Source organism: Esox lucius, chromosome 12 (assembly GCF_011004845.1).
Source record: "Esox lucius isolate fEsoLuc1 chromosome 12, fEsoLuc1.pri, whole genome shotgun sequence".
Taxonomy (NCBI): Eukaryota; Metazoa; Chordata; class Actinopteri; order Esociformes; family Esocidae; genus Esox; species Esox lucius.
Genome location: NC_047580.1, coordinates 26,446,858 through 26,472,254, shown reverse-complemented (window position 1 = coordinate 26,472,254; position 25,397 = coordinate 26,446,858). Strand labels below are relative to the sequence as shown.

The 25,397-nt window shown below is 43.3% G+C and overlaps 1 protein-coding gene across 1 annotated transcript; it reads right to left on the bottom strand.

Annotated features, from left to right (window-relative positions):
* Nucleotides 1–322: 322 nt before the first annotated feature.
* si:dkey-261h17.1 lies at nucleotides 323–24,417 on the bottom strand. Its single transcript, XM_010890532.4, has 9 exons — nucleotides 24,153–24,417; nucleotides 9,526–9,642; nucleotides 8,850–8,885; nucleotides 8,205–8,431; nucleotides 7,926–8,006; nucleotides 5,345–5,453; nucleotides 5,186–5,238; nucleotides 4,226–4,378; nucleotides 323–2,313 (listed from the first exon to the last, which is right to left on the bottom strand). The coding sequence occupies exons 1-9, from the start codon at nucleotides 24,232–24,234 to the stop codon at nucleotides 2,131–2,133; spliced, it is 1,041 nt and encodes a 346-aa protein (XP_010888834.2). The 5' UTR covers nucleotides 24,235–24,417; the 3' UTR covers nucleotides 323–2,130.
* Nucleotides 24,418–25,397: the final 980 nt, after the last annotated feature.

Genomic DNA, 25,397 nt, shown 5'->3' with positions numbered 1-25,397 from the left:
CCTGGGAATAAACTAAATTGTTTTTACAAGTGCTATAATTTTTTTTAAATATCACAATATTCATCAAGTTGTCCAACAATAGTACCTAATATAGTATCTGAAATCTGTTGAGTCATTTTGACCTAAGGACAGACCTTAGTTACAATAGGGAAAAAACCCCACCCAGAGGCCCCAAATAATCTTGATAATAACTACAAGAGTCTATACCTGCTTAGATTTCCTGAGGGGAACTCTTTTCACATAACTATAGATTACTGACTGCTAGAAAAACATTTTTTGATAACATCACAACTTTGCACACAGGGAATTAGATGGAAATGTCAACATTTATACAAAAAAGTATTTTTATTTTCTGAAACAGATTCCTGTCTTTGAACTTTATATTGCTAGTAGAATTAAAAGAGTCATTGTGGAATGTTAGACAGGCAATTAATGAAAAGTAGAAATGAAAGTAAGATAACCACTTTTGCACCGAAATGTTTCTTAAAACCATAAGCTTTCAGAAGGCACTGATGTCAGAATGTCTTCACATATAACCCCATTGATGTAATGTTCTGTATAATTGGAAGTGTAAAGGCACCTCTTGTTCCTGATTTACAAGGTTCACTCAGGAATATGACATCATACACAATGAGGCAAAAATAAGCTAATGAGAACAATATATGCTTTTTTTTAAACAATAGATTAGGTTGTGTTGGCAAAAATACAGGTCTTCATAAACTGAGGAGGCCTATCTTCAAACAGAATGCATCTAGTGTATCCGAAACACTAACAGAGACCTAAACAATATCTTGGACTCTAAATTCAAAACCTGAAATGAAAATGTAACAAAAAGAAACAACAACTTGTTTCTGCAAATGATCAGTCCTCCAGTATCTCTGTAAAATGGCAAAGGGGATTTCTTCAGCTTACAATAAGCATGTGTGAATACTCAAGAAGAAAAAGACAAAACAGAAATATTATACTATACAGAATTGTTCCATAGAATACTGTATTAATGGTCTAATTCTATACCATTACAAAGGCATTAAAAGGAGCTTAATACTGATTTAAAAGGATTGGCGCATCAGACCTCTCTATATATACACCACACTGTTTCACATACTTTAAGCAATGCAGTCTGGTATGGTTTTCAGCAGTCAGCATGGTGACACTGTGCATTTACTTCTTAAAACCTTTTTCTGGCCATTGGCTGACCTGGGTTCAGCTTGCACTTCTTCTTGCAGTAATGAAGGGGAGAATTCCTTCCTGCTTACTCTCCTACAGATTGACACAGTGAGATTAAGCACCAAAAAAGGACCCCTCTCTTCCAACACTTGGGACCAAACTCCCCAAGCCATCACCTTGTCAACACATGTAACAAAAATGTCAGTTTTTTTTAAAAGCTAACCCACACACACTCAAGTACAGTTACAGAACCATTCACTGACACAGACTCACACACATACTTAAAAACCATTACACCGAGACAGATAACCAAACAGGCTCAGAGCTCTCATTAATTCTACTCTGAGAAAGTTTGTAATCAGATTCAAGGATGTGTTATTTTCTTTTCTCTATTTTACGATCAACCAAGGACTAATCTGAATGTTAGTGATGTTGTGCTTACATTTTTTCAGGGAGGAGGTTTGCAACCTGATGACGTGCAGTACAGGACCCCTCCTGGGCGTGGACATTGAGCACACGGCGGATGTGACCCCAGTTGCAGTCTTGGAGCCAGTGGTGATTAACGACGTAAAACCTCCCACCCCACCCAGTCCCAACCCCAGCCCAACATCCAGCTCTGCATGACATCAGCATCCCAGGCACAGGGATGTGGCCCTCTGCATTATCACCATTAGCACTCACATCATCATTAAGATCATTATCATTCTGTCATTGTCGAAACCGTTATCATTTTCATTGCCGTCTTCATAATCCCATCTGACTTTACATAAGGATTGGCACCGGGTTGCCTCCCCATTCAGGTTGTTAAAAAGGGGGAGGGTTACGTGGGGTTAGAAGGGGTGGCGTTCTTGTCCTTGATGCCCACGGTAGGATTGGGTCTTCGGGGGTTCTGGTCGTGTTCTGGGGGCAAGGGTAGGGTTTTGGAGGGGTCCTTCATTCTTTCCATGGGGTCTGCGGGGGTCTTCACAGCTCAGTATCAGCCGTCTTGGGGGTGGAGTGGCCGTTGGTGGGAGGGGGCTGGGTCTTGGCTGCCTCTTGGGAGTCCCCGTTGGCAGGCTTCTCTAGGGTCTCAGGGGGGTTGAGAGGAGCCACAGACACCAGTGTGTTTCCCTGGTTCTCCTCATCTACTGGGTACGCCTCCTCAGCCTGTACACACGTGCAAACACACATGCACACACACATTGTCAACATCAGCATGCTGTTCGACTACTGCCATCCATAAAAAAACAGAAAGTGTATTTCTCTGTAATTATTGTTCCAGTCCCATTGATTTCAAAAGATTATTGATTTTAGTGCTTTCATTTAAAAGGCCCTTGAGTTTAGATTTTTTTTTTGTTGCAGGGAGCAAAAAATCTGCTGGATATCAATGTGTCCATACAAAATACAATGCAAGTGCAGAAGTCAGAGACAACTTCACACCATCAGACCTTTACAATCTCACCATGCTACATTGTCCACATTTTTAAGGTATGTTGTAGTTCGTTCCAGGACCAAGGAGCATTATGGGAGTAAGGTTGTTTCCACATTTCAGTCTTTGATGAATAGTAAAATATAGCACTAACTGGAATAGGAGGGTGTAAGCTGATGATGTTAAACTATTGATAGCACGTTTGATTTCAAACAGTATAGCAAACGAATACATTTCTGTCTATAATGACCCTATTAGTAAAAATGGGTATTCATTTAGCTAAATGCACGTAAATGTGAACACAATATGGCGTGTGGGTAAATTATAATTTTTTATATTTTTTTACAAACTATGTTTGCATTTTAATTATGAATTGGATATTTATGTATTGACACTTGAATACAAAATAACAAAATCAACTAGATTTGAACTTGAACTACAAGTACATTTACTGGGGCTTAAATGCATTAATGCTAAAGTAACTAATAATTTCTGAAGTAGTGGAATATATGAAATACTAACGTTTTGTCTATCTTGTTGGGAAAGTGGTTTAAACGACAGCTGTTTGGAAAATATTGCAAATATTTTCTGCGCAAGCCTCAGTAATAACACAAAGCAAACCATTTAAACCAGCAACGTTAATGTCATTTTTTTTTCTGGTTTACATTTTTTTCAATGTTAATGTTAGTATAGATTTTTTAGATTTAATCCAGTAAAGACGACTTGATGAGTCCAAATACATGCAATGATTTAATGATTTTGCTGGCATTAATAAATTGTGAAAATACTTTGTTTACACAGCTGAAAAACCAACATTGATGGATTTCTTGTATGGCTATAATAAGAAGTATACAATACTTCCACCAGATTCTGAATGTCACAAATAAACATATCGAGCAACATACAGACATCGCAGCCATAAACATCAAAACAACCATAAACCATAAGTCTCATTATGAGTGGAACAGAATTTGAGAGTCATAACATCTGTGGGATCCTTCTATTGACATTGCATCTGTGGCAGAATTAAAGCAGGGATTTCGTAGTGTTGCACTTTTAGTCATGTGGCTTTATCACTCCACTAGCAACACTGTGTTTCTCTCTGCGGCTGGTTGCGGGTGTTTATGATGTGATGTCACTCCTGAATGGTGTTAGATGAAAACAGCTGGGACTTTTTGGCAAATGATTGAAAACAGTTTCACAAAAGCTGTACACAAACACACACACACAGACAGACAGAAAAACACACACACACACACACAAACGCACACCAGCTGCATTTCGCTGTATAGCGCTCATTCTTTAGGGCGTGGGCTGCTGTCACTGACAGTGTGGCTATAAGTTCCTCTGTGATGGTTTGCCAGAACTTTTCTAATTACAAGGCTGGCAACAATTCTCCCTAAACAAAGCGTTTGGATTGGTTTCCCATTTAGATTTTCATCAGTGCTCGAAATCTCATGAAACAGAAAATCCTTTTGCCTGAAGAAACGTAGGTATTAAATATTAGAAGAACGTGGAGTTTGATAGTCTACAAACAATACATTTGAAGCAAAAGTCACAACACACAAATGAGGTCATGAGAAAGAAACACTCAGAGGCCGAGGCACATGTTCAAAAGTGGGCCAGTGTAAGAGATAAATGGTGACTGACCAGTCTCATGCCCTTGGCATTGTGTCCACAGTGATTCTTCAGACAGTAGCCTCCAATAAGGGCAGCTGCCAACAGCAGGCCAGTGATTAACAGGGATATCAGCACAGTAGGTGGGTTTTCACCCCGCTGAGGAGCAGCCTCCACCACACCCAGCTGTAGAGAGAGGATGATTGAGGGAGAGAGAGGATGACGTTGGTTACAGTGTTCATACAGATCAGATCGAGACCCTAGTGACTCATCCGAAGAAGGGGAGAATATTCTCAGCTGGTGCCATATTGGATTTTGATACTGTCAAAAATCTGGGTTTCTTTTCCAAAAACAAGGATGAGCCACTGATTTGATGTTAGAATTACTTACTGTATGAAAAATGGAAGGCAGTGAAAAAGGAGGACAATTAACAACAGCCCGACGGCCTTATCAAATTTACAGTGACAAATGGATCTATCAATTTCCTCATTCTTGCAATTTCTTCTTATCCAGAACCCTGCAGCCTGTCTGGTGTCTCCTATGTCACATGGCTCCTCCGTTCATTCTGATGGCTTCCACTTGAGGTTAACATCCACTACTAGACCACGGTGCTGGCCCACGGGGGGCAGCAAGGGGAACCCCCCCGTCCGCTACCTTTATTCTACGTTTGAACCCTACATCCCTACCCAAGCTTTTCCTTCTTCTATCTCTGGTCTCTTACTAATCCCACCCCCGCAGTCAGGCTGGAAGCTCCAGCTCAGCCTAGTCAAAGCTTGTCCCTGCCCTGGGACCCCAGTGGAGTAGCCAGCTTCACCAGCTTGGGGAGCGGAGGACCTGGCCATTTTGCAGGGACATTCTGAAACTCCGCCTTTTGAAATGAGTCTCTGAAAATACTATAACTCTGAATAAAACCCTCCACTCTTCTACGTCAGGAAGGAAATAGGACTAAAATGTCCTGGTCCTTTAAATATAAATGTGTAGAAGATAACATACCTGGCTCTTGATGTTTTCTGAGTTCAAGCTCTCGACCAAATCTTTGACAGGACCTGTAAAGGACAGACCAGTGGGCAAAGTGCATAGTTAGTAATTAGAAAACTTCAGGATTCAAAGTGACAAATGACACATTTTAATAAGCGATACAGGGTAACACACCATCAGCGCGTGTCAGAACCATTGTGTTAGAGTTATCCTCTTGGAAAATCTGAAGGTTGCAGTCCCCGGGACACCAGGCTAGCTCCTCAAAGAGACTCTTGGTGTGCGACTGTGGGAAAACACCTTGGTTAAACGACCATATTAAAATGCTAAAATATCAACTATGAACATACAATGATTCATGATGTGTAAAAAAAAACACAGTTTTCGATGATGACTCTGGTAGTTAGTCTTTTACCTACTCTGTTTCACAGTGATTCGATGGGACTAGACGGCAAAGCATTTGTCTGTCCTCGTCTGAACGACACCACACCAGTGGAGCCTGGTTTAGAGCTGTCTGCTGTTTTCCCACAAACCCACACTCTTCTTTTTCTCAGTGTTCTCTCCCTCTCTGCGCAGCATTGTTGATGAACCTCAGATGATTCACAGTGGATTTGAAGAGCATTAAATGTTTACTATGAGGGTGTTCTTGTGAATGGGTCCAGCTGGGTGTGTGAGACTCTGTGTTCACCTCGCCATATTCCTTTGTGTTTGCGTAACAGAAGAGAGATGGCTTTGGAGGGGGAAATGATTAGGCAACCACACCCTGCGCCCCTCGTTCCCCCCCCCCTCTCTCTCTCTCTCTCTCTCTCTCTCTCTCTCTCTCTCCTTTTCTCTCTCTTCCACCTGGGTCTTGAACTATGACATCATAACATCGCACATGAGTCTTGGGAGAGGACAGCTCCCTCAATACTCAGTGTAATGCGATCCAGACAGAGGTTCTCTTCCCCATAGGTTATACGCAAACACTGCATCCACAGTCAGTCAGTTGGCCCAGAAGTACAGCGGCAGCTGGCCTGGCCTCCCCATGACATGGAGCTATCCTCTGTGTAGGGAGGAACCCTCCACAAAAAAGCATATTTCAGCCTATAGTACAAGACCAATCTGGGTCCTGTCCTCTTTTTTCCTCCCCATCCTGTCCTGTCCTCTCCATTTCTCTGCCTCCACCCTTTCCATCTCTCTGTGCCAATTCCCTTGTCCTTCTATCTCTCACCCCTCTCCCACGTTCTCACCCCTCTCCCACACTCTCTCTCCCTCTAAATCTCCCTTATCTTTCTCTCCCCTCGCTCCTTCCTCTAGCTCTCTTTCTCTCCTTCTCTCCTTCTCTCTGCCTTTCTCTCCGTCTCTCCATAACCATGCTCCAGCAGTGAGTCGTGAAGGCCGGTGTGTTCAGGATCTCTAACATTCATCTCAGTAGGCCTCTCAGGGATGAATTCAGACTCGCTCTTGGCAACCATAAACACAATGTCTGCATTTCTATTTATTTTCAAAAGTGGGCTCTACGAAAGTGCTGTTTGTGATTGGCACAGGAGGCCGTGAGGGGGACTAATATGTGTTCTTTATAGTAATGTTATTATTAGCTGCACCCTTTTATGGCCAGTGCTGACTGAAACGCCAGAAGAAAGGACAACTTTTCACATGGGAATTTACAGCACATGTTTCTTAGAGACCACATTCCAGGACTTTTCACACCGAGAGGTTTTTCACTGTTTTGTAGTGGATCTCGGTTTATGGGAATGACTCTGTCTGTACAATGAGATAGATCAACATTACTTACGTCCCAGCCCAAGTTCTCTGGTCAGCCATCTACACGTTCTGTGTCATGTTCATGTAGAACCTTATACAGACTATCCCTCAACTTAATATCCTACACTCAGCCCTAACCTGGTGTCAATATTGACAACGTTGAGCAAATTACGCAGCAGGGATGTATTCCTGACCCAGCACAGATGGCCCTGTCTTCAAAAAACATACTGTGATATCAAACTATACAAGTGTGCTTGTTTTGTGTCACCAGTGAAGTGGCAGAATAACGCTAGAATTAGTTGAGCCCCTTGAATTTCTGTTCGGAAACACCGGTGAATGGAATGATCCTGTCATCAGTCAGCCCATTGAGGCCACCGCCGTCCCAGTGACCTGTGTAACACCCCTGATTCTTCCACTGACCCCTGAACCCACAGAGAAGCCCAGCGTGGAAACACCAGTCCTTCTCCTCATTTGCCGTCCGTGACGACAGACGGACTGACGATCTACAACGGCAAAGAATGTCTGTGTACAGATCTTCATTAGACCTTATATTTCCACCGAGCTGTCTGAAACGTGTTCATGATCCTCTGGCTAACAGACTTCCTGCAGGGCCAAGGTGCCTGGACCCAGATAACAGCCAGGGTAGAACAAAACGTGGCACCTGGGCTGCGTGGTAAATCCCCCCAGCCTCTTTCCTCCGGCTGATCTCTATGACAAGGCTGTGGCTGGAAACAAGTGATAATACAGTACAAACTGTAGCAGAGGCTCGGGGGGTGGGGAGATGGCAACTGCACTGTACCTGAAATAACCGTTGAAGTAGTTTGGGCTTTCCTCTACTGTTGTGTACTTTATTATAATATACTGTACTTTTCTTTACTGAACTTTCCTGTGGTAAAATGGTCTGTATTGTCCTGTATTGTTTTGCAATGAGCTGGACGGGGACAGAGGCTATTATGACATTGACAGGTCCATAAAGAGCCACTTGACCACATCAGTAAAACATGTGGATACTCACACAGGTGGAGCCTGATGCAAGCTGCACCTTGACTGCATCCTTGTTCTTTATCTTCTCATTGTCCACACACTCAACGGTAGGCTGAAGAAACACGGAAACAGCATTGTTTCTATTCAACCACTTATCTCTCCTTTAACCAGCCCATCTCTCCTACCACTCGCAGGATGCTACATTAAAATGTGCATTGTCATATACAGGGAACATTATTTTGCTGTCCTAAATCTCTAACATAACTTCAGTAGGCGTCGCAGTGAGATCTTGTCATTTAGCGTTACTCACATTCGCAAGAGATACAGGGGCCATCGTATTGGTGGCCTCAGAGTTTTGCGTTGCTACAGGTCCAGCAGTGGTTACAGAGGCTTCTGCGTTTCTAAATATTTTAATGTAAATATTCGTGAAACTATCATCCAGGTGTAATCCAGGAGTGCTGGTTCCAGCGGTGTCACCAACTGGGACGTCAGCGGTTACGGACCCAGTTTGTTGGTGTACCAGGGTGGTATCAAGACCTGAAGTTTAAATTGAAAACAGAAAGGTTAGGCACTAGCAATGGCCTCTTTAAATACCCAGCCCAGTCGACCACAAAACCAGGGTTCAGGCAACTAGTCTCAACTCACAACCCCTATTTCGACCCTTTTCTAACCCTGTCCCCTGAGGTAAAAAGAAATGAAAAAGAAAAAAAGACAAACGTGCATGTCCTGGTGGAGTTGAACGGGTAATAGGAAAACATATATATAAATATTACAGATTGACTGTTGCCTGGATGTAAGCACACAGATCAAGTCAGATGAATTGAAGGCCATTTTGGAGAAAGTTGTTGTTGAAAGTGGGTTGTGTTTAGTTCAATCCACACTATTTTGTCCTCCATCAACATCAGAGAAAAGCAGGCAGAAAAAGGGAAAGAACAGGCACCAATTCAAGTAATACCTGATCTGGTTCCGGTGGGGACTTCAGATGCTAAACCTGCACAAAGACGGAAGAGTTAGATGTCTGTCCACCGTGATCCTGCAGATGTTGTCAGTGTTAGGAACAATACCAGCTGTTCACAGGCATACACTGCAACAATTGCTGTCAAGGAGATGTTTGCTTGCAATAAGTGAAAGAATCTGACAATGGAACAAGACAAATTACACTAGGTAAGACTTCTTGAAACATGCACACAAGCACAAATATTTAAGAAACCGAAAATGGCAGGTATCTTGAAATTAGTTGAAAAAAACACATTTTTAGCAATTCTTAATATAAGGAGCAGTTTTCAGTCTGAAAGGTTGTTAATATTGATCTGATGTCTCAATTCAGTTTCAGTTTCTCTCTTCAAAAGTCAAAAGAACTTGTTTCACCTAAAACAAAACTCAACAAGATTCTGATGGCAGATTAACTCAAACCAAGTGTTATTATCTAATACATGTAGCTTGTTAAGGTTATATTTTTAACTTGGAAACCAGATAAATATACTTTATAAGACTTTTTGAAGTATTCTTATACAAGTCTACTTTGGTCAATATCATGTCGTGGTAAGGAAGCCTATTGCAAATCATTCTTCATTTCATGCAAACATAACTCAAAGCTTTAGTTTGGATTGGGGGCGTTAATAAGCTTTTACCAGCGTGTGTAACAGAACTTTTGGTTGATACAGCTGATGTTAGATCTGGATCTGCTGTGGTGGCTGGGGGACTGGTGGCAGGTGCAACCGTTGTGTCAACGGTGCTCTGTCCTTCAGCTGTGAGAAAAAGAGAAACTAAAATGATTGAACACATTTGGACCTGCGCTAAGACAAGGCATTTGCACTTTGTAATGATTGCAAAGAATGACCAACAATCAATGAAATGGACAGTTCAAGACATGTTTTGCTTCACATTTGCTAGTGCAAGACTTATACTGATCCATCTAAATGGAGCGCTCAAACACTTAAGGTTCCTCTCCCTTCATACAGTAGTTTTTAGAAAAATATTTTTAAAACCATGTGCTTACTTACTGTGGTATCCTAGCTGTAGGTCTAGGCCTGTGTCAACATTAAATGCCAAGAGAGCCACATGCTCCAGAGCCAACAGAAGGCTAATTTCTGGGAAGAGTTTTGGCACATGGATGGTGTGTTTGTCTGAATGTGGCCAGGGGTGAAGGGTTAACACAGCCTGGCCCCTGACACCAGCTTCAATGCCCCCCCCCCCCCCCTGCCAAAGATGGACCAATTCCACTTATTTGCTCAGTAATCCTGGGTAATTAATGGACATTGTCTGGTACTAGTCTCTCCACAGCCTGCACAAATAAACCCTGCCGTCCGAAGTCATAACCTTTGACTCTACACCCATTCTTGAGGAAAGATCGCATTTCTATAATAACATTGGTTAGCCTTGCAAACAGTGCTAGGGAAGAGTAGATATTAATAAAGTCATGTGATACTTTAGGAAAATATTCATCAATATAAGTTAATAATGAGGTCAGTGCATATATTTTATTATGTTTGGATGTTGTTATTGGAGTCGAACACTTGCTATATTACATCTTCATTTACTATCAGGGCCGGAATTGACCTTTTTTTTACTACACACTACACTGCTAATTCTCCTCAAGCACATAGACCAGATTCTGGAATAATTCATCACTCTAAATGGGGAGAAATGTCGACATGGCTCCTATGCATTGCAAAAAAGTTGATTTACCTTATTTTCAGGTTAAAAACCCTACCATTCTTAAAATAAGGTATGCATTTCTGAACAAGCTAGATAATACCGAATTTTTTTAGAAAATATGCCTTGAATATTGTGTAAATTGTCTTGTTACATTGGCAATTTGTTTTTCAGTGTGGGCAGATTGTCTCCAGTACTACAGTATCTGAGAAGGCATTCTAGAGACCAATCTTCTATCAGTTCAAACTCAGTCTTCAGAATATTGATAGGACTGGTCTTGTTCAATGAGCGTCGAAAAAAACTCAGACATGTGTTCCTCAACTTAACCTTACACAGCTGTGCACCATCACAATGTTTTTCTTTATCAGTAAAAGTGCACATGGTTTAACCTCACTTACAAAGCAATTTACACTGTGGTGTAACTGCTAATATAAAATGTGTGTGTGGAAACACTTGTTTGAAATCTCATTGGAAATCTCAGAGTTAATGGGAACACATTCTAGTGGACATTGACAGCCTTTTTTACCTATTGTAATGAAAATGTAATCATTTAGCCAACATACAACATAATTCAAATCTTTTTATGAATGTTAGTCAGCTCGCATTTTCAATAAGTCTAAAGCATTACCTCAATGTTTCCCATGTTTAACAGCTGCCAAGTGGCCACCATGATAGCATATGCAGAGCAACTCACTAAGCCCTGTGCAATTCTTTCCTCCTGTCGTCTTGACAGCAAACAGCAGCACCAACCAAGGCAATGGACAATGTGCAGGGTAGGTTATATATTTTAATTGTCTTAGCTGGGCATAAATCCTCAACGTTTAACAGTGTTATAAAAGGCCCTAGCTAATTGTCTTTGGACCACAGAGGAATACAGTAATTGTGAAAAAGAATGCCGACCTATCCTTCCAAGATCTCTTCACACAGCTCAGATGTATATGTTGATACATTTTAAGTAGTACTTATGTTAGAATTAATTTTCACGTTAGAACTCAAATACTCAACCCTAGGGATGACTGGTATTTTAATGTTGAGGGGGTCGAAAGCTTCAATTTAGAATCAAAAGCTTCAATTTAGAATGCAAACTTTGTGATTGGTTAACCCCACTGACCACCCAGGGCAAATACTTTTAATTCACAGCATATTCGGGAGTCAAATTGACACCACTCAGGCTAAGTGTAAATGGCAGTCAACTCAGCCTTAGTATAAATTAGTCAACCACAGGAGAAGTCATCCATGTCGTCAGTCAACAAGAGATGTCATCCATGTGGTCAGCCAACTATAGGAGGTCAACCATGAAGTCAGTCAACTACAGAAGAAGTAATCTACGTCATCAGTCAACTATAGAAATCATCCATGTGGTCAGTCAACAATAGATGTCATCCATGAGAAGATATTTGCTTGAAATAAGTGAAATAATCTGCCAATAGAACAAGACAAATTATACAATATTTAAGGCATATTTTCTAAAAACAATGGTATTATCTAGCTTGTTCAGAAATATGTATCTTATTTTAAGGATGATAGGGTTTTTAACCTGAAAATAAGATAAATATACTTCATAAGCCATATATGTTTTGCAGTGTGATGTGAGTGATGTTCTTTACCTCGTTAAAAGAAATATTCATATTTTTGAGAAATAAAATATACTCTGAAAAATAACAACAATTTTGGTAAAAAATAAATCGAGGTTAGTCTCTAGGCCAAACAATGTGGTAACTATCATCTTGATTACCATAATCAGGGATGGTAATGTACACGGTAGGCTAAAATGGTTTTTAAAGGACACCAAAAAGACTTATTTCTAGACATAAAAAAAGTTTGAAGAGAACAGTACAATTAAATCCAGCAAAGTACAGTAGTCTACAGTACAGTAAATTACAGTAGATTATGTCCATTAGTGGTTGAGATTTGGTCTGGTCTGGGCCTGTTTGTCAAAACTGTTTATCTCGTGACTCCAACTGAGAACAACTGTTGAGAACAACTTATTATGGTGTTTCTTTGACAGGGAGGCAATAACACTATGATGATTTCATTATTACTACCTTCACTCTTTCATGCACACACACAAACAGACAGACACACACATAAACTTTAAAAACACATATAAACACCATGACAACCACCTCCATTCAGTCTGACAACCAACTCCTCCCTTTGGCTGGTTGTTACAGGTGGACGGAGTGTGTTACACTTTATAACCATGCTGACATTGGATATGAGGATACAAAGAGTCTGAATATATAGTCCTGGGCTTTCTCCTAAAACTTTCAGAATAGTCTTGTAAATCTCTGTTCAGACACGTAAGACAAGACAAAGTGCTCTCAGCATTAACACGACCACCACCACCACCACCACCAGGCCTTGTTCTCAGCCTTAACACCACCACCACCAGGCCTTGTTCTCAGCCTTAACACCACCACCACCAGGCCTTGTTCTCAGCCTTAACACCACCAGGCCCTGCTCTCAGCCTGAACACCACCACCACCAGGCCCTGCTCTCAGCCTGAACGCCACCACCACCAGGCCCTGCTCTCAGCCTGAACACCACCACCACCAGGCCCTGCTCTCAGCCTGAACACCACCACCAACCGGCCCTGTTCTCAGCCTGAACACCACCACCACCACCAGGCCCTGCTCACAGCCTGAACACCACCACCAGGCCCTGCTCTCAGCCTGAACGCCACCACCACCACCAGGCCCTGCTCTCAACCTGTACACTACCACCAGACCCTGCTCTCAGCCTGAACACCACCACCAGACCCTGCTCTCAGCCTGAACACCACCACCAGACCCTGCTCTCAGCCTGAACACCACCACCACCTGGAGGAAATGGAGCTCTACTTGGTCCCAAGCACCTGTTCTGTTCTCTTCCCAATTGCCAGGTGCCCTTTTGGGTGGTGATGTAACTGTATTAGTTTTTCTTGCTGTTGTTCTGTACCCATCCTGCCTGTAAGTCATCAACACCCCAAAGTCTTTGGGAGGGCTCTTTTATCATTTTATGCAACTGTGCCTTGAAGGTTCTGTGCCAAGGTCCTGACCACACATACTCATTCCGCACAAACACACACACACACTTCCCTGCAGGAGTGTTTTGTTTGCTGTGTTTTTGTATATGAAGGCCGGGCTCTGTTGAAAAGCACCAGATACAACTATTCTGTGTTAGGCCAGAGTACCCTCAGTATGCCCCTCTGCCCCAGCCAGTGCTTCTCTGCATGGTTTAGCTCGTAACACTGTACTGGGAAGCCACGGCTGCCATACGCCACTAAATCACGGGCTGCAGTGTGGATCTGACGGGGGCCTGGCAGTGTCAGCGACAGCCGGTTGTGGTCGTACCCATCAACATTAATTAAAATTTCGGGACCCATTATACTATAACAAAAAGCAAACGTTCTATAGCCAAATGAGAGGACAACCAATAGAATTACAAATGACGTACGTAGGTTCAGTATAGAAAGGAATAGTGATTTGTCTGCGGGACAGGTCTGTGTTTGGTTGGATGATGAGGGGGTGGTGGCTGACATCATGGTTGTATTGGCTTCAGGGAGCTCTGGATTTTCTCTGAATGAGGTCACTGACTTGACAACCATGTTCCATGAGGGTTTTAAAATAACCAAAATAACCAATCTACTGAGTTTAATTCAGCCAGTGACTGCACCGATTAATTAATTATGTCGCTCAGTGTGGTGCCTGGTCGTGGGGGGGGCACGCGCCAAGAACAGGGTTGTCTCTGCCATAGCCACTCATATACATCAAGTGTCTACACATACATTTATAAGGGCTATTCCGGGTGAAAATGTTAGCTCTGAATTTCACAAACATACGCAGTTGTTTTATGGAGAGCTCAAGGAGGGTCTTGACAAGGAAATAAATATAAACAGATGTAAATACAAATCGCAGGTCCTCCTAACGATCAGATACTACTGAAACAGAAAACCCTGCCCCTTCAAACCGGAGCATGTGCAATGCATTTAAAGGCCCAGAAACACACAGCGGGTCATCAGTCAGGGAGTTACTATACACACTTGTGGGAGCCGTTCTCTTTATTGGTCCAGTTGCCATAGCAAACAGGGGTTTCCATAGCAGATGTTAAGAGCCAAATAGGCTCTACTCCTGGCCTGGAGAGTAACCCAGTCCTGCTATCGCCGCTCAGTGGAAGCCAGTTGTGGAGGAGCGTTAGAGGCAGGAAGAAGGTCTCTTCATATGTGGGTGTTCCGGACTGAATAGAAGCCAGGTCCCACATTTGGTTCTGCTTCTCAATCCATAAACACCCATCAGATCTCCATGTCTGGTCTGCACCTCCCCTTGAACCTGACCTGACACCTAGCCCTAAACCTGACCCAACATCTTGCCCTAAATCTGACCCAACACCTAGCCCTATCCCTGACCCAACACCTAGCCCTAACCCTGACCCAACACATAGCCCTAACCCTGACCCAACACCTAACCCTGACCCAACACATAGCCCTAACCCTGACCCAACAACTAGCCCTAACCCTAACCCAACACATAGCCCTAACCCTGACCCAACACCTAACCCTGACCCAACACATAGCCCTAACCCTGACCCAACACCTAGCCCTAACCCTAACCCAACACATAGCCCTAACCCTGACCCAACACCTAACCCTGACCCAACACCTAGCCCTAACCCTGACCCAACACCCAACACCTAACCCTGACCCAACACCTAACCCTGACCCAACACCTAGCTAACCGCGACACACATGCTGAGCAGGCCTGGGAGATCTGGTTCTGGACTGGAGAAAGTAGTATTGAAAAAGCACAACATTCACAGAAGTACACATGCAGTGCCATGAATACAAAACTTGAATAGAACCTGGGATCAGTCCATTCAGGCATGCTGTTGTCTTAATACTTGTTGAACTAGATGAACGATTCTAACAATGTGAGTTAATGAGATGTGTCAGTCTCCAGCTTTTCTGAGACAGGGTTCAATCCCTCAGGCTGTGTACAGAGCATTTCCTGGTCCTTCACTCTGATGTCATCGTGGCACAAATGGAACAAATTGCCTCATTGTGTTCCTGAGAAGTTTGGGTCTCATACTAGGAAACAAAATGCGGTTGCCAGATTTGTAAGAGAGTGCAGAGGAGGAAAACTGAAAGAGGATAAAATGTTGGTTCTATCGCAGCTCGTGGCAGATTAATGGAGGGATGCTGTGGTTAGCCACTCATCTTAACCATAACACACTAGGAACACACACACATAACAAACATTGGGAGTAGACATATGACAGGACCTAGCCCAGGTGAGTGGATAACAGGTCCCTGTAAAACCTCTGTGTGATCACAGCAGGCTCCATGGAAACCCAAATACAACTCAAAGCCCCCTTATGTAGGAGGTCATGGAAAACAACATTCCACTTCCTTAAATAAAGAGGTCACAGAGAACAATCAAACAGGACTCTTCCCTAATCAATAGATCACAGAGAAAAGTGAAACCGGACTCTCCCATTAATCAAGAGGTCACAGACAGCAGTAGAACCAAACTCTCCCCTCAATCAGGAGGTCACAGAGAACAATGGAACACGCATGTCCTTATGCCCCCAGTCCAGCTTTGTGTGTTTGGGATCAGTGTGTGACCTACCTGTAGCATTGGTCAAACGACCTTGTTTGTGTCCTCATTTCCCCAGGGACCCAGGAGGGCACAAGGGTCCTAGTGACATCGGCCATTGGGCTGGTTTTACCAATCCGGCTCAGAGGACTTGAACTCAGCTGAATATTCAGCACAGTACAGCCTGGCCAGGCAGGCCGGAGGTGTGTGTGGAGATCCACAGGGTGGGTGGTGTGTTTAATCTTGACCACCAGCCACACTGTGCACCTGTCTGCATTCATCACCCACAAACTGCCACAACGCCTCAATTACAAGCGCTCTACCTCTTATTTACAGACACTCACATGCTGGCTACCAGTATAGGAGTGTTTGGGGAAACAAATCTGCACATATTGTCAGGTTTTTCATGAATTCTTGCAAAATTATGTCTTCTGTCATCACTCTTTGCCTCTGTCCCGCTGTCTCTTTGTCATTTCTTCTGTTCCCATAGTGATAGCCATCTTTTACGCTTCCTGTTGGATACTAGTGTCAGGATTCAGGGTGGGGAAGGAGAACATAATGAGATGGAACATAAACATACATCTGCACACTAAATTAAAGGGCCAGACAGAGAGCAAGGGGACAAAAGCCTGGTTGCATGGCCTCTAACCTCTCTGTAATTAGGCCCATGGCCTGGTTCTTCTCTGGGCAGGGCTGGGGATTTGGCCTTGTTCTTCTCTGGGGAGGGCTGGGGATTTGGCCTGGTCTGGCTTGGCCTGAAGCAGTATTGGGGCCTCTTACAGGGAGGAGTCCAGACCAGCAGATCTCCCTGGGGAACACTAGTCAGTCTCTCTCCATAGCCCCTTGACGTCAATAGCTACTCAGGGCCAGACAGGCCCTGGGATCAGCCTACAGCCTGGGGCTTGCCTAGGTTCCCCACCCAGGCCACAGAGACGGCACCTTGGCTGTCACGGCCCGCCTGCTGCACCCTCCCCTCTCCCACTTCCAGATGTCAACAGTAGACCTCTCAGACTCTCTCAGGCTAGCCTGTTGCATCAGATCAGGCCAGGTTAGATTTCTTCTATCCCCTTGGGAACATTGCTGCTGTTGGAGGAATGAACAAAGGGTTCCCGTTCCTTTCTAAACTGTTAACTGAGATCCTATGTACCAGGACACTTTCCATTTGGTAGAACACTGTGGCAAGCATTGTCGTTCTGCCAACTTCTAGTCACTAAACAGCCGTACCAGTCTACTGTACAGTGCCAGACTGAGCAGAGAACTGGTTTCCCTGGATACCAAATACAGTTTACAGAGTTTCCTCCTATGTTCAGACATCCCAAACACCAGACCACCAAACCATAATTAGGAAAACCCTGGGTTGGAACAGTCACAATGGGTCCCACACTGTCATCACGAAAATTATGTGAGAAATATTTATGTTTCTTAATCCAGGCCGGTCGTGAAAGTAGATATTTTATATTTGTCCACGCCCCTCGTTGTTTTTAAATAAAACACAAACTGGGTGTTTTTGTTATTCCCAAATCAGCGACAGAGGTCGGAATGTTATCCATGCACATCCTTGGACAGGATATGTCTCTCACGGCAGTCTGTGAACAGGCTGGAGCCGTCGGTGATACCCAGATGGCCTTCACACTGACAGGCAGTAGACTCACCAATCGTATCCACACACAGAAGAGCTAACAGTTATAGGAGAAAGATAAACAAGAAGTCATAGTCTACAACTGCGGACAAACCTAAATGGGGAAACATTTTAGATTCAAATGTACTTTGAAGGACCTAAACGACCTTTTCTTGTTAAATACTTTTCATATTTACTGTCAACTTTATTAGCGTTTAGTTATTTTCAATACATTCTGAATTGTTCAACATCGAGAGACATTTTCCTGTTGTCCTTTTGCACTGTAAAATAATAAATGTAAAATAATAGACCAATAATTGTATTTTTGTTAAATCATTAAATATGCATGTTTTTTTGTCTTGGGTTGCCAAAAATACAATTTGACCTTCTGTTTCCAATAGTGCTTTTAAATACCATCCTTCAAAACCAAAAAGGTAAAATCAGGAAAGTGTGGATAACACTTTGTTATAGGCTTAATAAACAGGCTGGTATTTCCGTGTCATTACTAAGGACGAGCTCCTCACGTCTCTACACCAAGACTGCATTCTAAATGGCAACTCATTCCCCATGTAGTGCACTTCTTTTCATCAAGGCCCAAAGGACTCCATAATGCGTGGATTCTGCTTAAATTACCATCTGCTTTGATAGGTTCTACACCTCCCAGCTCCCCCTTTCAGAACCAGGGCTGACTGGGCTGTTACTGTTGCAAAGTTGCAGATGTTGCGGGATGGCTTCCAATAGCTTTTTGAAGTAGAGGCAGAAAACGGGGAGAGGCTGTGTAATATGATCTCTGAATGCATTGTCCTCCTCCAACGGCTGGCTCATACAAAGGTTTAAATGAAGGAGGGAGGCAGAACTGACAGAGAAAAGTGGTGGGAAACGTAAGTGACTAAAACATCCTGGTTAAACTGCCATTTTTCTCGCACTCACGCACACACACACCCACACCCACACACACACACCCACACACACACACCACAAACTGCCACGAGAAAAAAGAAATTCCCAATGCCATAATACGCAGGAACAGGATGTAATCTTACGTTTTCAGAATAAAGAAGGGCCCCAACTAACCAATGCATTTCTAGCTAAACATTACCAGGAGCAATTACTCTAGCAGGGTAATAGCCTCAACAAAGCCTCATTTCAAACATATTCTGCTCCCCAGGCAAAACTGTACACAGCGCCATAAAGAGCCAAGCCAGACCCACCATCTTAGACAAGCGTGCCTTGCTGTAGCAGACGCTGCACCTACTCTAGTCTAATATCCTGACACTCTGAGACACTGACCTTGAAGTGAGATTGTGCAGACACAAGGTTATAGTGCGCTTTCACTGCTCACAGAGCTCACGCACGACCCCGAGACGCGCAGAACCAGCACGCTGGGACTGAACTGACGCTCCTGATAGGTGGACATTTCAATGGGGACGGTGGTAGGGAAAAGAAGGGGCAACTGTCTACTGTGAAAGTCACTTGACACAGTGACAGCGATAGGTCAACTGATCTGCCGGGTCATTCTAGTGGATGTTTCGTTGCATTTTGGCTTAGTTTCGTGTTTGCAGGTTCCTGTCATCTCTGTTATTAGTGTTTAGAGAAATACAACACACTGAAGAAACGTTTAGTTTGCTCTCTTCATTTCCCCACCAGGCTGCCCATGTGTATTAGAGGAGAACAAGGTCAGGCTGCAGTGCAGTGTCCCTTGAAGAAGAGCATGTTGTGGGGTTAAGTGCTTTGCTTAAAGGCCCAATAGTATGGGATTGTTGTTGTGTGGTGAACCCACGATCAGACTCCAGATGCCAGATCATTTCCCCTTCTTTCCAGCACCTGGCCTGGGATTTCGGCTGCAGACCAAATCCAACTCCTTAGCCTGTGGGCATTCCAAACTTGGCAACCTAATACCTGAAACTGCACCAGAGTGCCAGGGGAACAGGGAAAGGAAAGATTGCTAGAGACAGCAATGATGGATCGAGGAAGATTTGAATGGCAACATGCAGTCTACAAATCATTTAGACTGTTTAGTTGTTACTAAAGATAAAATGGTAATCCCCTCCATAGTTCTATATTTTTTTTAAATTTGAGTAGAGATTTCTTGTTGAATAGAACACATGTTTGTCATTGGAGTCAGTAGTTATGCCATGTGATGTTGTCCAGTGTGTGTGTGTGTGTGTGTGTGTGTGTGTGTGTGTGTGTGTGTTTGTGTGTGTTTGTGTGTGTGTCTGAGTGAGGTAGGAGAAGCAGCAAAGGGGATCAGTGTTTTTTGTGAGAATTAACCCACTTGTCAAAACGACACCAATGAGAACTTTATTCTGACTAATACCACTTACTTTTCACTTGCCAGTTAAAAGTACCTACTACCGTGATACCTCTAATGATTTGCTCTCAGTGACTTTGGACCGTGACTGAAGGCTTACGAAGACACACACCCAACAGCTTGTGACATCAGCCGTCTGCCAGGCATTATATCAAAGCCCCAGGCCCTCCCCTGGATGACGTCAACCCATGTTAACCATCCTGGCCGGGGACTGTTTGGAATGCTAGTCAATAGCTGAGGGCCATGAGAAAAAAAGAGGGCCAATATTTTGTTCTTGTTTATGTTGGCCAGAGATATTATTGTCCGTTAAAGAGAACATTAGAGTCAAAGTATGGAGATATGAAGGGCACAATCTTCCTCTCTCTGTTGGCAATGACATGTGTTTCCTTGAACTAAACTATGTATGCTTTCCTTTTGTTTTAATCACTGAGAAGAGATAGAGATCCCATCTCACTCCCGCTACTGATATCTCATAATGTTTCTGTTTTCACTCTGCATTACTGTGAGTCCATTTTCGATCAGATTTTATGGTTTCCAACACATTGAATGATGATGCTGTGTAAAGCTGGCTTAGGAATACTCTATTGTCCAGTGGTTGTTGTAGAAACAAAATAGTCATATTTAAAAGATGTGGTGTGAGATAGACACAAGGTTTGTAATTCAGTCTAAATCACACAATTACACATTGTCTGTTTGTCACCCATTGGAATGGTGGCAAATGCTGTAGAAATACCACATCAGGCATACTTAAATTACCACGGGCCCTGAATTAGAGAAAGCAATGAAGCCGGTCGTAAAGTACCAGTTTGGCTGTGAAATGAATCCTGTTAAAGTGTATTTTCCCCTCTGCATATACAGTAGCTCTTTAGATAGATCTATTTTCCCCTCTCCCAACATTGAGCTAGGGTCTTTGAAGAGGTGTCAGTGTGACATAACTCAGCCTTCCTGGCCAAACACATTTCAGTGTGACATATTTGAGGGCTGAATCAAAGCCACACGATGCAGGAAGATGAACTCAATAATTCTGATGAAAGTGAGCAGTTGACTTGGCGGGCTTAAACGGGAGAGAATATTAGCCCAACAAAACACGTTTTGCCGCCAAGTTGAGTCATAGGAGGCTTCCTCTTGCTCTTCTCTTGCGGCGCATTCTCTTCCGTAGCACAGTTCCAGTGTTCCACGTCTAAGCCCAAACGTGCCATCGGAATGCGTGGCCTTCCATGGTCAGGTGGCCAGGAGCTCTAGCGGCTACCTGAGGACACCCGTCTCAGTCACCCACTGTAAACCTTGAGTCACCATAGCCGTGTGGATGTTGCTGACGACTCAACTGTAACTGGACCCTCCCACTGTAACTCACCCCAGTGTCACTTCAGTGTCCGGGGGCGTTTGCGGTGGGGTCATGTGGTCGGTCTCAATATTCAGGCCCCTGAGGCAGGTCAGATTATCCACAAAAGTGCATGTTTGAAATAAATATAAGCCCAGTGGCCCCTGGGATATGGGTTTATTGGTCTCCAGATATATTCAGAGTATATTAACTGTAATGTTTGGCTCTTTTGATTAGAAGCACAAAGACTGCTCTTCAATAGAGCCCTGGAATCAGCTGCCTTTCCTAACCTCTTCAGGGTAATGACATCACTGACCCTAAATCCACTGTGTCATTGATTAAACCTTATCCTCTACAATTACCCTTCAAGAACAAGACCACAACTGTATTCTAGACTGATGCTGGATTCATCAACTAAACAAGACATGACAAGACACGATAAAATCCCCTACCAAATTTAGAGACAACTGTAACTGACCATGAAACATTCAAAAAGTATTTTTCTGGAGAAATAAGCATGTCATGGAATCTGACTATGTCTTTAGTCGGAATTTTTTCAGTTTGAAAGGGGTAAATACTAAGGGCTCTCTTACAAGAGGTGTGAATATCTCTACATTCTCGTTTCCCCCCCCCCAAACATATACCACCTGCTACAATTATTTACAAAGTTGTACCCACAAAAATTCACCCCCCTGTTTATGTTCCCGGGTTTGGCAGTGATTTTCAAATGCTTCGTCCCAATACCTTATGCTGACCATTCCTTGGCAAATTCTCACAGCAGTGTAAGTGGCACACAAGTGTCACCAATGTACCAGGTGAGTGTGAATGGTGGAGCGTGATTGGCTGTGGTCTGGAATGGGGGAGGAGTTATGGAGGTCTTGTGGCAACACTACTGTGATATCCTCTAAAGTAAACCCAAGAGCTTTTAACCTGAAAAAGGAAAAAAGGCTCATGTTCTACTTGTTTGTATTTCAAACATAGCTGATCATCTAATAACCTATATTTAAAGAGACTGTCCTAATAAATTCTCACTATATTACACAGTAGAATCAAAGACCAGGGAAACACATACTCTCCCTGTTTCAAGAGTATGCTGAACTGTGCCCTTCAAGGCATAATGAGGGGGACGGTCACTTAGTGGAGATTAATCAGAATTATTCAGTTACTTCACTTAAAATCTACAAATCTAACAGCTGGGGCATGTGCAGCGCATGTGTATAGAACATGTTCTAAGACCTTGTTACTTTCCTTTAGGGTCCCCTTTAAATGTAAGCCCTTTGCAGGGTTTTTCCTACTCTGGTTAGTCTGGAATAGTGTTCTATCAGACCGGATTGTTCGAAAGAGCAAATGTTTTACCATCCCAGTGCCCAGATGAGCCACTAAATTCTGGAGAAGTCATCATATAGGCTGGACTAGCCCCAAGCCCGACCGTCTCCTGAACAAGACGTAACATCACCATGCAATTATCATCAGTGTGGTTCGGACAGAAATGCTGAACTTGGGGTAAAGGCAGGTAGCAGTAGAAAGAGAAATCTCCAAAACAGCTCCAGGCGAACAGTCTGAAGGGTTCACGACCCCTGTGACGTTATCCCGAGAAGGCATGCACGCTCACATGCACACACGCTCGCACGCACCCACACCTGCACACGTATTCCCCATCCAGCCTCTCGTCTAATAAGATAAACACGCTGCCTCTTCCCAAGAACTAAACACTGGATGAGTCTCTTCTTAATAAACGTCTGGGAACACAGATGGAAAGCCCCAAACACGCTGCCGAAATGTCTACTGAACATGGAGACGTCTCCAGATTTAAAACGATTTGATTGGAATTAACATTGTCGGATGGACCTCCATGCTCATCAAACAAGTCTGTTTTTCATCTCTACACAGTGCTCCCTAAGACTCATAAATGAACACACACAAAGGTTACAGACATACAGGTTTTCCTATGAAGGTGAGGACCTTTGTTCGATAAAAATATAAAATAAAATAAATGTATTTTACCTAACCCCTAAATCAAACCTAACCCTAACCTTAGCCTAAATAACCAAACCTTTATCCCTAAACTTAACCCAACCTTAATTCCTAAACCTTACCCATAATCCCTCAACTTAACCCCAAACCCCAATTTTATGCCTAATTCATTAATTCCCTAACTCTAAACTTAACCCTATGTTCTTGTTGAAGTGAGGACTGGCAAAAGTCCTCAATTTGCGTGACTTTCCTTGTTTTACCATCGTAGTCCTCGCTAAGATTGTAAAACAGGAAGGCAAGCACACACACAAACACACACACTCAAACACACACACAAACACATCAGCATACAGCTCCACCCAGAGCTCTCAGGATGTAGTCCATAATTATTCTCAACGGCAACTTTCCACTCAAGAGCAGCAGCATGCAGCCTCTTTGTGTCGGCAGGGCACCCCTACAATTTTTTTTACAGGTACATGGTGCTAACTGTTCCAAGCTGCCTCATGTCAAAGTACAGTAACAAAAGCATTACAGTTCAGAAAAAAAAAGGCAATTCAGTTGACAGAAATTCCATTGATTGGCACATTCACCAGTCAGGGTTTGAAATAGGAATTGGCGTTGCACATGCTCTCCCTCTCCCACCACTCCTGGGTCAACTACAACCCACAGTCAGACAGAAGATAATAGTCTAGAACGTACCCTGATGAGTTAGAGATCCCCTCAGTTTTAAAGCATGCAGAGGTCTTCCGAGCCATGAGATAGCATTACAGAGCCATGAGAGAGCATTACAGAGCTGTGTTACTCACCATGTAGGAAAAGAGCACAAAGTATCAGGGCTAAAGCCATCGCAGTCCGGGACCCGTTCATGGTTCTCATGGATGCAGCCATCCTCCTGTCCTTTGAGAGCGTGGCTGGTTAGTGTGTTTCCCTGTAGGAGTGTGTGAGAGAAAGAGAGCGCTCTGAGTAAACTGAGTGAATGAGTATGTGTGTGTGTGTGTAAGAGGGCTGGGGGAGTTGTTTCCTGTGAGTGCTCAGAGAGTGGGACAGACTGGCAGGATAAAGTGTGCCTTGTGCTCTTCAGGTTTTATATGGTCCCTCTCCTTTGCCCCCTCTCTCTCCTTCTCTCTCTGACCCCCTCAATCCTCTTTCTCCACACCCCTTTTTTCACTGGCTGAGTATAACCTCTCTTCGCAAGGCAGCTGGTCCTTTTCCATTGTGTGTGTGTTTGTGTAAAATGGTGATTTTAAGAGCGTGAGTCATTGAGTGAGCAGGGCGTAATATATATCTCTGTAATGGCAATAGAATGCTGGTGCAATGCTAGATTAACATGTTTCTGTCTTTTCATATTGCAAGAATATTCAAGCTCAGTTGTCTGTATCAGCAAAGTTGTCCATCAGAAAGGCGGGAACATACAGTTTCTTTGAAAAGCACCTTCACTTTCTCCACATTTGGTTTTGTTACAGACTTATTTGTTCAACACATTTTTTTTAAATACATAAATATATTATGTACATGAGCAGCGATCACAGCTTTGAGTCTTATTGGGTTTGCCTCTACCAGCTTTGCACACCTAGATTTGGGACGTTCCTTGCATTTTTTCTTGTGGATCTTAGATTGAATGGGGAGCATTGGTGAACTGTGATCTTCTGGTCTCCCCATTGATGTTCATTGGGGTTAAAGTCTGGGTTTTGGCCGGCCCACTCAAGGACATTCACAGACTTGCCCCAAAGCCACTCCAACTTTATCTTTGTGTGTGGAACCTTATGTTGTCAGGTGTGTGCCTTCAAAAATAATGTCCAATGAAAAGAATTTGTCACTGGTGGACTCCACTTGAGTTCGAGAGACATCTCAAGGACAATCAATGGAAACAGGTTTAATCTAAGATTCATCTGGAGTGTAATGGCAAAGGCTCTCAATACTTCTATAAACTGCTCAAAAAAATGAAGGGGACACGTAAATCACACATCGAGTCTCGATGTAGAAAATACAGTCACCTAAAGGATTATTAGGAACACCATACTAATACTGTGTTTGACCCCCTTTCGCCTTCA